An 18333-nucleotide genomic window follows, 5' to 3' on the forward strand; every position below is an offset into this window, starting at 1 on the left:
TTACCTCGACTAACCAGTACCCCCGCACATTGTACTCCCTGTATATAGCCTCATTATTGTTAATTTATTTTATTTTTTTATTTTTTTTTACTTTCGTTTATTTAGTAAATATTTTCTTAACTCTATTTTCTTAAAACTGCCTTGTTGGTTATGGACTTGTAAGTAAGAATTTCACAGTAAGGTCTATCTATAACTGTTGTATTCAGCGCTAGTGACAAATAAAATTTGATTTGATTTGAATATTGATCTATGTACTGTCTCTGGACCAGCTGGTCAACTAGACCTTGAAAGCTAGCTTGACTACTTAGAAGTAATCATTTACCTACATCACAAAATAAACAAATCATGGATATATAACATTAGTCTCCAAAAAAGCTTTAGGTCTGACATTGAGATTCATTGTGACAACCCACTGGGCAAAAACTGGTTGAATCAATGTTGTTTGCACGTAATTGCAACCCAAAAATGCAATGTGATGACGTTGAATCAATGTGAAAAACTGATTGGAATGGCAAAAAGTCATCAACGTAAGGGAATTGTCTTTTTTCTTCACCTGACTTTTAAACGAAATCCAATGACATGGTGATTTGTTTTGTTGATTTTACTTTCAATTCACATTAGTTGACAACTCAGCGAAATGTAAATCAAAACTAAACGTCTTGTGCCCAGTGGGAAAGCTGTTGACTTCTGTTAGGATAGGTGAAAAATCATTAGGCTACAAACACAAGTATAGGCGATCAAAACAGTTTTGATCTATTAAGTTGTGTTGATTGGATATAATAAGAGTAATGTTATTTTTAACAAGGTGTCAACTCCTCTGAATGCCATCATGATTAGCACTTAGAGAGCGTGCTGCTTACGTTAGGGCCTATGCTCATGGAAAAACTGAGATAGATACAGGAAACACCCGTCATGTGATTTCCAACCACAAGACCTCAATCGTCTATTGAATACATCCTGTCATCTCAAAGTATTTTATTAAATCATAAGAGTTCATCAAGCTAATCAGCCACCATACTTTATATATATAAATATATTTATATACTGCGTGTGTATATATACAGAATATGTCCCAAATGGCACCCTATTTCCTATATAGGGCACTGATATGGGCCTTGACTAAAATTGTGCACTGCCAAGGGAACAAGGTGCCATTTGGAACGCAACCCTATTACTATCCAAGAAAAAAAAAGGTACAGTACTTCACAGAACGTTCAGAACATTTAGTCATTTTATTACATAAGAACGTACATACAAAACACACTTTTATAAAAAGTTGATAAAACTCAGCAATTATTTGACATTGTCCGTAGAAATACACAATCCCTACAAACATTTACAATCAACTCTAGTATAGAGTTGTGATTCTAACCAAGGACCCCTCCCCCCTCCCCCCCAGACCACATTCTTCTGAACTATCTCCTCATAGCTTTCACAAATTAGATATGTACACAATTTGACCTAGTTGGAAAAACCTTCAAATTATAAGATAACAAGGGGAGGGGGTACACACACATATACAAAAAAACAACTGAGAGGAACAAGTAGAGAGTATATCCATTCAAATCTTTTTCTGCTTTGGTGTGTTGTTTACGCCACATCTGGTGAGAAGAGACTGGAGGGGTGTAGAGAAGCTGTTGATCCTCTTTCCCCCCCCACTCCAAATACTACCCCTTCTTTCTGCCCCTCTTATCCTCTAACCCAGAGTGAAGTGGAGACATGTGTTTCTCTGCACCTGCACACAGAGAGAAAGGGAAGAAAAAGTTAAGTCAGTCCTCTCTCTCTCTCTCTGCCTCTCTCACGCTCCCTCCCTCCCTCCCTCCCTCCACTGGAGAAAGGGAGCAGACAGACTGGCGCCTAGTGTGGAACTTTCACTAACCCCAGGCTGATAGCAATGAATCCCCTACACATTCACTGGCTTGGCTAATTGGCAACCATGGTGAGAGGGGGGTAAGAAAAAGAGGGTAAAGGGGACTAGACTCTTTCCCTGCATAGCAATGCCCCCTTCATCTCCAAAACCAGTGCCTGATATTGCTATTTATTGTTGTTAATAATTTGAAGAAGTATGGAGTTTGTTCACACACTTTTTTCCTGAAGCAGTCCAATGCCATTGCCAAGCAAATTGGAGATGATATATATACATGTAATACAACAGTAATAACACATGAATAGATGTAAATAGATGTTTAGATACCTACCATTTCTGTAAGTCACATTCCTCCTGTTTAATGGCACAATCGTCCATCTTCTTGAGAGAAATTGCGTGCAAGGTCTGCAGTCTTAATGGAAAAGAAGAATTTGAAATATTATAGTCACTGAAACCGAAATTCTTAGCCAGACTTGACAACAAGATATAAACAATGACGCACGGAGTGGATACACAGTGGTTACATATAATGCAACACGCACTGATACTTGATGAATACATTTTGACCGTTCATCATGTCAGTGTTACAAAATCTCTTTCCATTCACCCGCTCCAACATCACATTGTTCATAGGTAAAACATAGCAAAAAACATGTCTTCTTTTACATGCACGTCTATTCCTCCATTTCATACAACAGGAATTAAAGAGACATGCAATAAAATTCAGCATAACGGGGGCGGGATAACCGTCTTCACCTTTAGTGACAGCACCAAGTCAGGCGTGGTTGTCGCTGAAGACTCGTCTTCTAGCGCGATTTGCAGGTCGAAGATGTAGTCAATAACGTGCTGCAGAATTTCCACTTGGCTGACTGACTTGTTCTGTGGGATACTCGGTACCAGCTCCTTGAGTTTCGAGTAGCAGTCATTCATATCGCACAGCGCGCCCACGGGTTCCTCCATAGATGGCTTATTCCGGGTGATGGAGAGACTCTGATCCGAAATGCAGCAAACAGCTTCGTAGCAGCTTCTGACAGATCTCATTGGACTGATGGCTTTCATGTTTGTGAGTAGGCTACAATGAATGAATTCAATTCGAAATGAAGTTCCGATTCGGATAAGAAGGATCCAATATTCTCACTCAGGCAATAACCAGCTACAGTAATTATGTTAGTGTGAGGATGGCTTTATACCATTGTCAACCAGTCGCCGCCCCCTATTCACAAATAAATAAACCCTCGAACTCTGATTAGCCAGTGTAGAGACTTCCTGGTGGTTCTGATGAGCATCGGGTTTCTGATTGGATGTTCAAACGTCACCTACGGGGGGGGGGGGGGGGGGGGGGGGATTGCCCAACAGTTATACACTTAATTTCAGGTAGGCCTATTAGCTTACAATCAACAAAGCATATTTTGGTGAGCACTGAATACGGATGACAACATATGATACGCTATTCTACTTGATTAATAGGCCTAAATATGACTAGGCTACTATTCTGCTCACTGACATAGTTTGTGCCAAGACAAATATAGGCTTAGGGCCCACTCTGGATCTTCTTTCTTTATCAAATTGAAGCCCCACGTTACGGAATTTTGTTCCTGTCATGACTTTGCAGACATCTTGGCGTCTGGAATCTTTTTTTTCATAGGTGATGGTTTTCACACCATTCACTCCACATTTCTTTATCTGAAAGATGTGGGCTTTATAGGAATAAAATCCTTTCCATTCACAAGAAATTAGATAACTTATCCAAACAGTTAGAAACCCTATCATACATGAGTGCTTGACAGTTCAAACTCCCTTCATTGTGAATTACAGTTTTGAATTTGTTATTATTAGCTATCATATTATTATCTTTGTTTTATTATAGCCCCAGCAACCCTCTGTTTTATAGCTAAATTGTGAACAGTGTCTAAATCTCCCCACCACTCTCAAGGATTTTCCTTGAACATTTTCCTCTCAATTAAAAATAAAGATAAAAGATAAGAACAAAATCCAAACAAATATGAAATCTAGTTAGTCACGGCAGACGAAAACATCCTTTGGGTGATGTTGTGAATACAATTCGGGATGAACACTTACTGAAAAGAAGTTATAAATTGTTCTCTTTCTTTTTAACCCATGCATTTTTTTTGTTTAAATCAAAGTGTGTCCCTCTGTTCTTTTTTGGTCTTATTTTCCCTTTTCTCACAATCCTGTTTTGTGGAGGAATGCACCCTTGCGCCAGCTGTGTGTCCTATTCCACCCCAGCTGTGTTGATCTAACGCGCCAGTCCCAGACAGCCTGGCGCCAGTCTCCCGACGTCATCCATTCACCCGCTCCAACGCGCCCCTCATGGCAAACGCCCGCCCTCACCAGAACCTCTTCGTGAAGCTCGCTTACTGGGCCCTTCACTCAAAGTCGTGGACCTGCCCCCTTTTCTCTATTTCTGTTGCCGCAGCCCACAGATGTATCCCGACTCCCGACCTATAATGCATGAGATTGACAATACGCGGACTCCCTAAAAATAACCCATTTGGTTCCTCACCTCTGACAGCGCAACAAATCCTTGTCAGAGTCAATAATAATATTAGCAGATAACGTTTATGTCGGTGTATGCATAATATGAAGAAAGACGGAGTACATATTTGTCATCAGTTGGTAAAACCCAGGATGTGTTAAAGATTCAATTAAAACACACATACGTAGAAAAAAAATATAGATTTAGGAAGGAGTTTTCACGCTCAGTATTTTTTATTTTATGAACAAATAAAGAGGTAGCTTAATTGTTTTCTCATGGATAAGCACTACCGGTGAAGTTGGCCCAATAGCCCGCCCCTTTGCAGTGGTTGCACAGATGTTAATGTCAGAGGGTAGGCTGCTATCCACTGCCTTCTGCTGCTTGGCAATACCCCCCCCCACTCGTTGACCCCTAATGACTACAAGTCATTCAATGACCTCATTCAAGAGCGAACCCCTCATGTTATACTGTGTGGTGCGACCAGTCTTCGGTCCATTGCTATATTAAAAATACATTTTTGTGAACTTTATTTGTTGTCCCATCAAGACTTCGACCTCTTAAATATGTCAAGGGTAGGAGGGTGGACAAATATTGTCCTAGAATCTCTAGCCTGGTGGGAAAATGACTATTCCCTCTAGCTCAGTTGGTAGGGCATGGTGTTTGCAACACCAGGGTTGTGGGTTCGATTCCCACGGGGGGCCAGCACAGAAGAAAAAAAAAATGTATGAAATTGTAGGAAATGTATGCATTCACTACTGTAAGTCGCTCTGGATAAGAGCGTCTGCTAAATGATGTAAAAATGTAAGTGTAAATATTTATATAGTACCAGTCAAAAGTTTGGACACGCCTACTCATTCAAGGGTTTTTCTTAATTTTTTACTATTTTCTACATTGTAGAATAATAGTGAAGACATGAAAACTATGAAATAACACATACGGAATCATGTAGTAATTTAAAAAGTGCTGAAAGGCAGGTAGCCTTGTGGTTAGAGTGTTGGACAAGTAACTGAAAGGTTGTTAGATCAAATCCCTGAGCTGACAAGGTAAACATCTGTCGTTCTGCCCCTGAACAAGGCAGTTAACCCACTGTTCCTAGGCTGTCATTGTAAATAAGAATTTGTTCTTAACTGATTTGCGTTGTTAAATAACAAATCAAAATGTATTTGAGATTCTTCAAAGTAGCCACCCTTTGCCATGATGACAGCTTTGCAAACTCTTGGCATTCTCTCAACCAGCTTCATAAGGTAGCCACTTGGAATGCATTTGAATTAATCCGTGTGTCTTGTTCAAAGTGAATTTGTGCAATTTCTTTCCATTTAATGCATTTGAGCAAATCACTTGTGTTGTGACAAGGTAGGGGTGGTATACTGAAGATAGCCCTATTTGGTAAAATATCAAGTCCATATTATGACAAGAACAGCTCAAATAAGCAAAGAGAAATGACAGCCCATCATTACTTAAATGAATGTCAGTCAATCCAGAAAATTTCAAGAACTTTTAAAGTTTCTTCAATTGCAGTCGCAAAAAACATCAAGCGCTATGATGAAACTGGCTCTCATGAGGACCGCCACAGGAAAGGAAGACCCAGAGTTACCTCTGCTGCAGAGGATAAGTTCATTAGCGTTACCAGCCTCAAAAATTGCAGCCCAAATAAAAGCTTCACACAGTAACATCTCAACATCAACTGTTCAGAGGAGACTGTGTGAATTATGCCTTCAAGGTTGAATTGCTGCAAAGAAACCACAACTAAAGGACACCAATAAGAAGAAGTGACTTGCTTGAGAAATGGACATTAGACTGGTGGAAATCTGTCCTTTGGTCTGATGAGTCCACATTTGAGAATTTTGGTTCCAACCACAGTGTCTTTGTGAGACGCAGAGTAGGTGAATGGATGATCTCAGCATGTGTGGTTCCCACTGTGAAGCATGGAGGAGGAGGTGCGATGGTGTGGGGGTGCTTTGCTGTTGACACTGTCTGTGATTTATTAAGAATTCAAGGCACACTTAACCAGCATGGCTACCACAGCATTCTGCAGCGATACGCCATCCCATCTGGTTTGTGGGACTATAATTTGTTTTTCAACAGGCTGTGTAAGGGCTGTTTGACCAAGAAGTGGTGGAGTGCTGCATCAGATTACCTGGCCTCCACAATTTGTTTTATATAAAAAAAATATTTAACCTTTATTTAACTAGGCAAATCATTTAAGAACAAATTCTTGCTTACAATGACAGCCTACACCCGACCTCAAGCCAAATGAGATGGTTTGGGATGAGTTGGGCCGCAGAGTGAAGGAAAAGCAGCCAACAAGTGTTCAGCATATGTGGGAACTCCTTCAAGACTGTTGGAAAAGCATTCCAGGTGAAGCTGGTTGAGAAAATGCCAAGAGTGTGCAAAGCCGTCAAGGCAAAGGGTGGCTACTCTGAAGAATCTCAAATATAAAATATATTAACATTTGTTTAGTAATTTTTTGGTTACTACATGATTCCATATGTGTTATTTCATAGTTTTGATGTCTTCACTATTATTCTACAATGTAGAAAATAGTAAAAATAAAGAAAAACCCTTCAATGAGTAGGTGTGTCCAAACTTTTGACTGGTACTGTATGTGTTATCTGTACAAGCAACTGCATATTATTGCATATGCGTAAACATTAAATCAATACAAATTGGAAGAATATGGTGATGAACAAAGTTGGGCTATATGAAATTATAAGAATAAGAAAATTTTATATAATACAGTTATGTTGATATTATAGGAATTACAGCATACTGCAAAATTATGAACACTTTTTTCGCTTTGATAGGTAACAATGTTATAATTCTGGATGGTCAAAAATGGCATAGCCTACGCAGTGGCCTGCAAATTGATTCCCTCCGCACCCAGGATTTTTTTATTTCCCATTTGCAGATTCCAGAGCTCTGAATCCGTATGACACTGGTGCGTCTGGGCAGGGATCAGGTGCCCTCGCGTTGCGCTGTTGGAAAGGCCCCGACACAAACGAGGCTCTCTTTCAATGGATGGGAGAATTTCGAGACTGGCGTCAGTGAGTCTGCCTCGCTCCGCATCCCCGCCCTCTCTCTCTCCCCCGGTCCTCCGTGCAGCTGGACGCAGACAATCAAGCTATCAACAATCGCCATGCATAATTAGCATCGCCCTCCCCACCCCACCCCACCTCCCCCCTCGTAACCCCTGTCGCCTCCCCCTCGCCTCTACCCAAAGAAAACCTTTCAAGGCGTTCGTTTTTTAATCCGCTGTCAACAAAGACTCTCTATTTCTTCTTCTGGTAACAAAAGAGGAGAGAGTAGCTAGAAGTCCAGTGTCATCTCGCTGAGAGCTAGTCCCTCACTCACACACAGGCGTTTGGAAAGGCAGGCAATTGAAGACAAAACCCACTGTGCATAGAAGTCAATTCAACGTCTATTCCACATTGGTTTAATGTCATTTCAAAGAAATCACGTGGAAACGACGTTGATTCAACCATTGTGTGCCCAGTGGGAAGGGCACCTTTTCCCCACAAGTATCACAGGGTAATTTACAGAATGAAACTTCATTTGTGTTCTCTGTAGTGTCATCCAACTCTCTGTCTGGCATCAAAGAAGACCCTTGAGTTTTCTTTTAGGCTTTGAGGGGCTTAGAGGGGCTCTCTCATGCCACTGTGTCCAACTCCCAAACAATGTATGCTAAGTCTGATAATATTTTTCTCTGATAAAAATCTATCTGATAATAGTAACTAATGTCATATTCATTCACAGCATTTGAGAATGTCACATTATCACAACAGCATGAACAAATGTCCATATACAGCATAACTGCATTACTGCATAACTGCATTACTGCATAACTGCATTACATTGACCATGCATTACTGAAATCGTTTTACTTTTGAACATAAGCTATGATATGTACAATAAATCATGATTGAGATTATCTTCTTCAGGACAGTTACTAAGGCCTATAGTAACTGAATAGTAACTAAATAATAACACATAACAACTTAATTTCATTTAGTTTTGCTATATGAGTATTTATAGTATATCTTAATAGAGACAATGTTCTTCAGGACAATTCTATAGAGCCAAAGGCAGGGTTCCCCAATTGGCGACAATTTTATCGGTCCCCCCCAAGGTTTCTGATAAAAAATAAAAGCTTTTTCATATTTTTATTGTTGGACATAAAATATTATAAAAACACCAGCTAATCAGCTCCAAGTGATTTTAATTTTGGAAATCTGTTCCAAAGTATTCCCACACATAAGAGACATGATCGTATACAAATGTAAGCAAGGTTTGAAATGATGTTTTAGTCAATTATATCCATTTGGGATTCTTGCGGTCAGTTTGCGGTCTACAAATGATTTGTAATTATGTTCTGGCCCCCTGACCATCCACTCAAGGAAAAAAATCATCCTGCAGCTGAATCTAGTTGATGATCCCTGGCCTAAAATCCCGGTTGGAAGATTCCCAGAATCAGTAGAGAATAAGCAGGAAATCCTGAATCCTCCAACCAGGATTTCTGAAAAAACTGGGAATTTTTGTGAAAGTTACCATAATTTTGCCACCCATGTAGGTTTATAGTAGCCATGTAATGGCCTCCACACCATGGGAACATTAATAATCACCACCATCATGTTCTAAGCTAGAAATGTCCCTGTGAACTGCACAATACCAATACCAAAACCAGCACCTTGATCTAGACGCAGTGCTGCGCACAAGGTTTTCTCTTTTTGTTGTTGTTGCATAAATACAATATTGGGATGGGCACTGGGAATGACAAGGGAGGAAGGCAAGCTGAAACAAGCTAACAGAAGGCCAAACGTGGCCTGCTCATAGTGTGCCCAGCCGCCCCCTGTTTTTATCTCTTTATCGGAGAACACTGTTTGTGCCTTTCAAGAAGAGACCTGCCGGAGTAGCCATTTGTTTCAGACATGCACCTTTTCTTTGGCGTAAACACAGAAAAAGGTGGCTGGGTCCAATGTCACATACCTTTGCTTAGGCTAGTGTCTGCCGTACCTGAGGTACATATGGAGGCGGGAGGGACCTTGTAGATGAACACAATGACAGTATGATGCCATAGTCACGTGAGAAGTCATGTTTTGGGTCTGTAGACACATAGACAGACAAACAAGGTAGACAGACGGACGGACGGCGACAGACAGACAGACAGACAGACAGACAGACAGACAGACAGACAGACAGACAGACAGACAGACAGACAGACAGACAGACAGACAGACAGACAGACAGACAGAAGGTATGTCATTATGGTCCTGTGGTAGACTAGACATGTTACAAATTTAGACCCATCTGAGATATCTTTTTACCAGTTATCAGTTTACGATGCACAATGCCTTATATTAGTCTGCATAGTTGGAAAATGTCTCTGCCATCTCATATGGAAAACTTAACTTTGGTTCAGCTGATAAATCTAATAAATGCCGATCTCATACGAATCTTCAAGCATCCATCAGACCCATGTGATTTTTTGGTATTTTTATTCAACCTTTATTTAACTAGGCAAGTCAGTTAAGGACAAATTGTTATTTACAATGACGGCCTACCCCGGCCAAACCCGGACGACGCTGGGCCAATTGTGATGTTCCTTGGACCAAGGTAAACTAAGGTTAAGCTAAACCAGCCCCATCTGGAACAATTTGAATATTGCAATTGCAATTTGAATATTGGATTAACATGAATGGAAACCTAACAGGCTCTAACAACAACAACAAAAAACTCTCTGTTTTAAAATTGCAAATCTCTCTCAGTCTCTTTGGATAGGACCATGGTAGGACCTATGAGCACAACAGACCCAGCCAGTCAGTCAGTCACCCTGCCAGTCTGCTACAGCCTGAGGAACATGGCTGAACGTCTGTGTCCGTAGTAGCCACGGCATCCCTCCAAACCCCCCAATCTAAGAGCCCTCCGGCTGCCTCCTCCAACCACCAGTTACCAACATTTACTATGTTGCGAAGTTACATCTAACACCCTGGGTGAACTGAGAACTTGAAGGAGAGTCTGGCAGTCATAGTGATAGTGTTGCTTCTCTCCAGAGCTTTATGTTCACTGTATTTAAATTGAATGATGACCATGTTGACTTGTGTCTGTATTCTACATTGTATATTGCTGGCAGCACCTTCTCACTAAGTAAAATTCCAGGTATGTGTAAATGTATTTAGCGAATAAAGGGATTCTGAATCTGATTCCCTCCAGTTCTTGTGTGTGTGTGTGTGTCTGAGAGAGAGGGGGATGAAGAGGGAGTCAGACAGCTGGGAAGAGGGGTATAGATAGACAGATAGAGGGAGCCAGAAAGAGAGGTAGATCGAGGTAGAAGTGAAAGAGAGAAAGGTAGATAGTGAGGGAGAAGGAAAGGGCCCTGCTACTGCTGTGGGTTCAGCTGGTCAGGTCTCTAAGAGACACAAAGTGGGAGGACAAGAGGTCCCTGGTGGGTATCTCTGCACCTGTGTGCGCTAGTGTGTGTTTCTGGGTCAAGAGGGTCCCTGAGAAATAAGACGGGTCACAGCAGTTACTTTCTCCATCCCCCTCTCCCTTCGCTCACTCTCTTGCTTAAGCCATCTTCAGCTCCACTCCTTCCATCTTCTCCCCCATCCCCCCTTCCCCCTCTTCTCCTCATCACTCCATCTCCTCCACACACCTCTAATGAAGTGAAACAATGGGATTGAGAGGTGACACACAGCTGATCCCCCTCTCCTCCCTCCTCCTCCCCCTGCTCTCCTCCTCCACTCACCCTCTGCCAATCTGGGTCACTGATCTCCCCCTTCCCCCCTTCCCAGCCACCCCGACCAACCCTTACCCCTTCCAGATGGTTGCACACAAGGAGGGGTCTGGGACACAGAGTGACCTGATTAGGTGAGAGTCTTGCACGGACTAGTGAGAAAGTAAGCTAATCAGAACAGAAACCATGTCTGTCTGTCTGTCTGTCTGTCTGTCTGTCTGTCTGTCTGTCTGTCTGTCTGTCTGTCTGTCTGTCTGTCTGTCTGTCTGTCTGTCTGTCTGTCTGTCTGTCTGTCTGTCTGTCTGTCTGTCTGTCTGTCTGTCTGTCTGTCTGTCTGTCTGTCTGTCTGTCTGTCTGTCTGTCTAGTTTTTCGTACAGTGGGACGGTTGGTCGGTCGATTGGTCTGTCTTGTCTTCATCTCTGTTTATGTGTCTCTCTGCCCGCCTGTGTGTCTGACCGTCATCCATTCGTATTGTCCGTCCAGCCCCTGCCCCTCTCTCTTCCACACGCTCTAACGAGTCAGTCTGAATGGTGGGATATTATCACAGAAACAGGCTTAGTCTGGGACATATGTCTAAACATGGAAATTCATCTTATTATTCATGCACAAATGGTATTCATTTTATTACGTATAGCTGAAGGTATGTGGGGGTTTCGTATACTTAACTCAGGATCAGTGTAACAGATGCATTGTGGATGGTGATGTAAGATATCACTGAAAGTCTTGTGTGTGAAATATGTCAACCATTACGGTATAGGCCTATTGTTTCTTGTGTTGAATGCTGGGCTAAGGCCAGACAGGACTCAGTGTAAGAGCTATAGACGTTAATTGGAAATGCATAGGTTTTGTGTCCCAAATGGCACCCTATTCCATATAGTACATTACTTTTGACCAAAAGTAGTGCACTATATAGGGAATAGGGTGTCATTTGGGATGTATTCCTAGTCTCCGATCTGTGTATTGTCCTGTGTGTGCTCACTTCCTGCTAGCCTAGCATACTTTCTTCACTCTGTAATTGGCTCAAAATATCTCCTCACCACTAGGTTAGACCTTCCAATGTGGCCGAGGATCATTGGCTCTCAAGATTCCTCAAATGGTATGTTCTCATCTCTTCTCTTCACATGGCCAAAAGAGGCACGGTCCTGAAAACAAAGTTCTCACAAACCAGTATAGCTCTTATACTTAAAATAACATTGTCATTAATAATGATACAAAAATATATTCGTGAGAGTGATGTTCAATTGGTACAGCTGGTAGAAGAATGTGAGCAACTAGCATTTTAGAGAAGTCTCATGGCTATGCACTCACGTACACTATAGACTAGCTATTGCAAGACTACTGTATTCAATTCAATACAACTTTATTAATCCCACAGTGGCAATCCAAAATATATTGGGGGCTCATCTACTGAGTGCATGATATGTACTGTAACAGAAGCAACTATAATGTTTGCATCTCTAAAATAAAAATGAAGTAATTGGTATTAAGTCACCAAGGCCTTTAGCATTGACATTGCTAGAGTGTTGCTAATGTAAGCTAGGCAATCTTGGAGTCTGAAGAATGCGCTGAGATAGGGCTAAATTTAATTGAACAGTAAAACCCATTAAGTGACATCAGTGACATCACTTCCTTTTCTGAGAGGACAAACTACAAACACACAGAGCTAAGAGAGAGAGCAAGAGCGAGTGAGAGAGAGAAAGAAAGTGAGAGAAAGGAAGAAATAAAAGAAGAAAGGTGAGAGAAAGAAAGATATAAAAGAAAGAAGGAAATAAAGTAAGAGGGAGAGAGGGAGAGAGAGAGAGAAAAAAGAACAGACAGATAATAGGTTGATGAACTTAACATACAGAGCTCAGATAAAGACAAATGCTTTAAACAGGGGGAGATAAGATTCACACAGTGAAGGACGAGAGTAGCTCCTTTGAAACTGTGAAAAACTGTGATAGGCCCTAAAGAACTAAACCCTCACAGACTCACAAAGACAGCTATTAGAGATAGAGGATGGTCCAAATCATGAGGTGTTAATGTCTCTGCATAGTATTCATAGTGCATGTTGTTGTAGGCTGTGTATATTCATTAGTGTGTATGAGTGTGTATTGGGTGTGTCGTCATGTACTGTACTTACAGTACCAGTCAAAAGTTTGGACACACCTACTCATTCAAGTAAAAAATATATATATATTTTATTACTTGAATGAGTAGGTGTGTCTAAACTTTTGACTGGTACTGTAAGTACAGTACATAATCCCCATAACGACATTTTACATTGTAGAATAATTGTGAAGACATCATAACTATAAAATAACACATATGGAATCATGTAGTAACCAAAAAAGTGTTAAACAAATCAAAATATATTTAATATTTTAGATTCTTCAGAGTAGCCACCCTTTGCCTTGATGACAGCTTTGCACACTCTTGGCATTCTCTCAACCAGCTTCACCTGGAATGCTTTTCCAACAGTCTTGAAGGAGTTCCCACATATGCTGAGCACTTGTTGGCTGCTTTTCCTTCACTCTGCTGTCCAACTCAATTGGGTTGAGGTCGTGTGATTGTGGAAGCCAGGTCATCTGATGCAGCACTCCATCCCTCTCCTTCTTGGTCAAATAGCCCTCACACAGCCTGGAGGTGTGTTTTGGGTCATTATCCTGTTGAAAAACAAATGATAGTCCCACTAAGCTCAAACCAGATGGGATGGCGTATCGCTGCAGAATGCTGTGGTAGCCATGCTGCTTAAGTGTGCCTTGAATTCTAAATAAATCACAGAGATTGTCACCAGCAAACCACCCCCACATCATTGCACCTCCTCCTCCATGCTTCACGGTGGGAACCACACATGCAGAGATCATCCGTTCACCTACTCTGCGTCTCACAAAGACACGGGGGTTGGAAGGCCCGATTCCATGAAGGCCCGATTCATGCAGTCTCCCCTGAAAAGTTGATGTTGAGATGTGTCTGTTACTTTTATTTGGCATTTATTTGGACTGCAATTTCTGAGCCAGGCAACTCAAATTAACTTATCCTCTGCAACAGAGGTAACTCTGGGTCTTCCACTTCTGTGGCGGTCCTCATGAGAGCCAGTTTCATCATAGCGCTTGATGGTTTTTGCGACTGCACTTGAAGAATTTTTCCATATTGACTGACGTTCATGTCTTAAAGTAATGATGGACTGTCGTTGCTCTTTGCTTATTTGAGCTGTTCTTGCCATAATATGGACTTGGTCTTTTACCGAATAGGGCTATCTTCTGTAGACCACCCCTACCTTGTCACAACACAACTGATTGGCTCAAACGCATTAAGAAGGAAAGAAAGTCCACAAATTAGCTTTTAACAAGGCACACCTGTTAATTGAAATTCATTCCAAACCTCATGAAGCAGTTTTTTATTTTACCTTTATATAACTAGGCAAGTCCGTTAAAAACAAATTCTTATTTACAGTACAATGACATCCTACCCTGGCCAAACCCGGGCCACGCTGGGCCAATTGTGAGCCGCCCTATGGGACTCCCAATCATGGCCGGATGTGACACAGCCTATATTTGAACCAGGTACTGCAGTGACAACTCTTGCACGGAGATGCAGTGTCTTAGACCACTGCGCCACTCGGGAGCCAAGAGTGGCTACTTTGATGAATCTCAAATATAAAATACATGTTGATTTGTTTAACCCTTCTTTGGTTACTACATGATTCCATATGTGTTATTTCATAGTTTTGATGTCTTCATTATTATTCTACAATGTAGAAAATTGTAAAATAAAGAAAAACCCTTGAATGAGTAGGTATGTCCAAACTTTTGACTGGTACTGTATACCTAATCAGAGTACACACATTTTCATTTGCACTGACACCTAGGCATGCGCCATGTGCCAATGGTTATTTACAGTATAGGAGACAGTCGTTAACAATTGAGTGTGTGTGTGTGTGTGTGTATATGCACACATTTGTGTATGTCTGTGTCTGGTTATCTGCCAGTGTGTGTGCGTGTGTTTGTTTATCCTCTTTGTGACAACCCTCTAATGGTTGTTAATTAAGAGCCGTGTGTCAATCTAAGTAACATAGTAAAAAAAATCCCCATCAAAATCCGTCAGTTTAAGCTAGAGATATCAGATTTTTTGCATTGGCTGCGTCTCAATCCACCACATCCATCTATGTCGGCCTTACGGATGTGTGGCGGAAGGTGGCCAAGCTACAGCGGTGTTCGTCAGACCATGAGACATCACGAAAACCGGTCTTCTCACAAAAACGTCTGTAGCGTCTGAATGGTTTGGCAAGCCCCACGGGACTCGTTTAAAGTTGGTAATACTGATGTGCCAATTTTTGTCTGTAGCGTCCTAACTGTTTGGGCTACAAACTAATATGACTCTCACGAATACAAGGGTGTTCTCTGTTTTAATCTACGACCCCCACAAGTATCATGGGACTTGTACGAAGGTAACCCATACAAATGAATTGAAGTATGGAGGTAGGTTTGTGTCAACAAAAATATGTGTAAAAAAAGATATTCCCTGAGCTTTCTTATATCTCCTAGATATATGACAGACACTTCAAAACCTTATTCCTAATGATTTCTTTTTTGACTGTCTTTTTTTTTGCCATTTATAAATGTGTTACACAATGCGTTGCTATGGGATATAGTAGTAAAGGCCAAATTCAATTATTATTATAATATATATTTATTCCTAAAATTATAAATCAAATAGCTAAATTATCAATGACCATCTTAAAACAATTCCATATGTTAGCTTAGTAGAATGGCTTAGACTATTAGAGGTTAAATAACTCCATTGTGCTCACCTCACCTGTGTCAATGCATTCAATTGGGGTGGGGTGCTAAGAGCTATCTCAAAAACAAACATGCCCATAACGTAGCAGTACATTCTTGTTTAGGTGTCCACAAGTTTGCGCCTAAACTGGCAATAACTGGGGACATGGGCTGAGAATCCTGTGAGTGGAAGGTGTGTATGGTGAGACTTTGGAATAGACTGTTAGATATGCCAAATGCCAGAATAGCCAGCAAAGTTTTTCAATGGGCTCTCTCCACAGGGGGAGGCAGGGAAACCGAAATGTCTGACCTTTTCCAACAGTCTGACTGTGAACATTTGTACGACGACCAAATTAAGGAAGACATAGATGGTATTAAAAAAAGAACTGACGATGCAATATGAAGATAAATGTGTGGAGGAGATTAATCATAAACCCAAATTGAGAACCTTTTATTTGATTAAGGGTGAATTTGTGTGTGACAGATATATTATGTACAACCTACCTAAAAGCAAGAGATTGCTATGTGCACAGATAAGATCAGGGATATTGCCTTTGCAGATTGAAACAGGTCAGTATAATGGTGAAATGGTAGAGGAAAGACTATGTAACTATTGTGACCTCAAAGAGATGAAATTCATGTTATCCTCCATTGCCCTTTCTACCACAATATACGCTTGTCCTTATTCCAGAAAGCCCACCAGATATACCCACCAGATATGTGGCTGAGTGATGAGCAAAAACTGAAATGTTTTTTTGTCCATTGTGTATTTCCGTTTTTCCTGAATTTTTAGATAAAGCCTGGAATAAAAGAAAAAGGGTGCCCTATAATTAAATAAATAAAATCTTTAGCTCCTATATAGCAAAGGGCACGTATATACTGTAGATTGTGTGTAGGCCTGTCTCACACTTGAATTTTCTCTTTGTGCCAGACTGTGTTCAAACGCCTTCCGTTTCATTTTTCTGTCTTTATTTATCTGTATTTATAGATTTTTGAAATTATTTCTACAGCTCTAGAGTTATTATTATTGCTTGGATTACCTTATTATTTATTTATTTCGTTTTCATTCTTTACACAGTACGCACGGCACAGAACACCGGAAGAATTATCACTGAATTATCACTGTGAATTATTGTAATGTTTGTTTATGTGTCAATTGATCCCATAAGAGATGGGTTGCCAACTGGCAATTAAACACAAAAATAAAATTAATTAATTAATTAATTCCAGTTAATGATTGTCTGCATGGCAGACTTCTGCAGCATGGCTACAGGCTTCGAGATAATGACGGAAATCAGGGAGAGAGAGAACAAGAGAGAGACCAGAGAGAGAGAGAGACCAGAGAGAGAGAGACCAGAGAGAGAGAGTAACAAAAAGAAACAGAGGTAGAGAGAGAGAATGAGAGAAAGAAGAGACACACATGACAAGATAGGCATCCTCACAACCACCTAACTACATCTCATACAAACCTCCTACAACAGGGCCGGCCCTAGCCATTTGGGGGCCCAAAGCGAGATTTGTTTTGGGGGGGCCCACCACTTTGCGGGGAAAACCGTTTATTGGCCCTCTTTTGGTAGAGAGAAAAATGTATGTTTTAAAGTTAATTTCCTGCAATTCTACACATTTTGCAATGGAGAGTATAGAAAATGTTGCAGTTTTAAAGCAAGCCTTCTACAATTCTTCACAATTTGCCATGGGAAAGAAAAGTTTAGCAATTTTATAACAAATTTCATGCAATTCTACAAATTTTGCCATGGGGTGGCTAGAAATGTCTGCAGTTTTAAAGCTAATTTCCTGCAATTACAAAGATTTTGCCAAGTGAGAGTGACTAACAAAATCAATGGGGGCCCCTTAGAGGTCAGGGCTCCTGTGCACATGCCCTGCGTACCTGGTCGGTTTTCAGACATTATTACTACAAGTTTAGATAGCTAGCTAGACTAACTTACCAATTTAAGACTGTTAGCTGACATGGCTAATTGAGTGACTGTCAGTGACTGACATGCACAACCAAATTTCGAAATTGCACCTTGTGTATTCTACTATTCTAACTCTCAACAGTACATTGAGAACACGACTGTTGAGAACCCCCCAAAAAAGCTAGGGCCCTATGTGACCACGTATGTAACTAATGCCTGGAGCTGGCCCAGTATTAATTTACACTGAGAGTTCATCCATCGTCGTGACTCAATGCTAGTGGGTTAGTAAAGGAAAGGTCGAAGGTCAAACGCTAAACAGGCTAGGACGGTGTTGCCTTTGCTGCCGTCTTTTGAATTATCTTTTTAAAAAGTAGATACAAAAGTTAGAAAATAACTAGCAGAAATCAACACAGCAGATTCCTTATTCCATCTTGTTCTAAGGGAAGAAATGTATTTGGTTAAGTTTAGGGGTGGGAATCTAACTAGGTACCTTGTGTATGGCAACCCACATGTTAACGACCTCCACCTCCCACCAACATTTTATGTGAGGCCTAAAGTGACA

General features: G+C 40.9%; 1 protein-coding gene across 1 annotated transcript; it reads right to left on the reverse strand.

Annotated features, from left to right (window-relative positions):
- Window positions 1-1209: 1209 nt before the first annotated feature.
- id3 (inhibitor of DNA binding 3) lies at window positions 1210-3042 on the reverse strand. The gene is made up of 3 exons (XM_014210107.3): window positions 2624-3042; window positions 2199-2279; window positions 1210-1735 (listed from the first exon to the last, which is right to left on the reverse strand). The coding sequence occupies exons 1-2, from the start codon at window positions 2924-2926 to the stop codon at window positions 2226-2228; spliced, it is 357 nt and encodes a 118-aa protein (XP_014065582.1). The 5' UTR covers window positions 2927-3042; the 3' UTR covers window positions 1210-1735; window positions 2199-2225.
- Between the last annotated feature and the right edge of the window lie 15291 nt (window positions 3043-18333).

The sequence above is a fragment of the Salmo salar genome, chromosome 09 (genome assembly GCF_965601325.2).
Source record: "Salmo salar chromosome 09, fSalSal1, whole genome shotgun sequence".
NCBI classification, from domain to species: domain Eukaryota; kingdom Metazoa; phylum Chordata; class Actinopteri; order Salmoniformes; family Salmonidae; genus Salmo; species Salmo salar.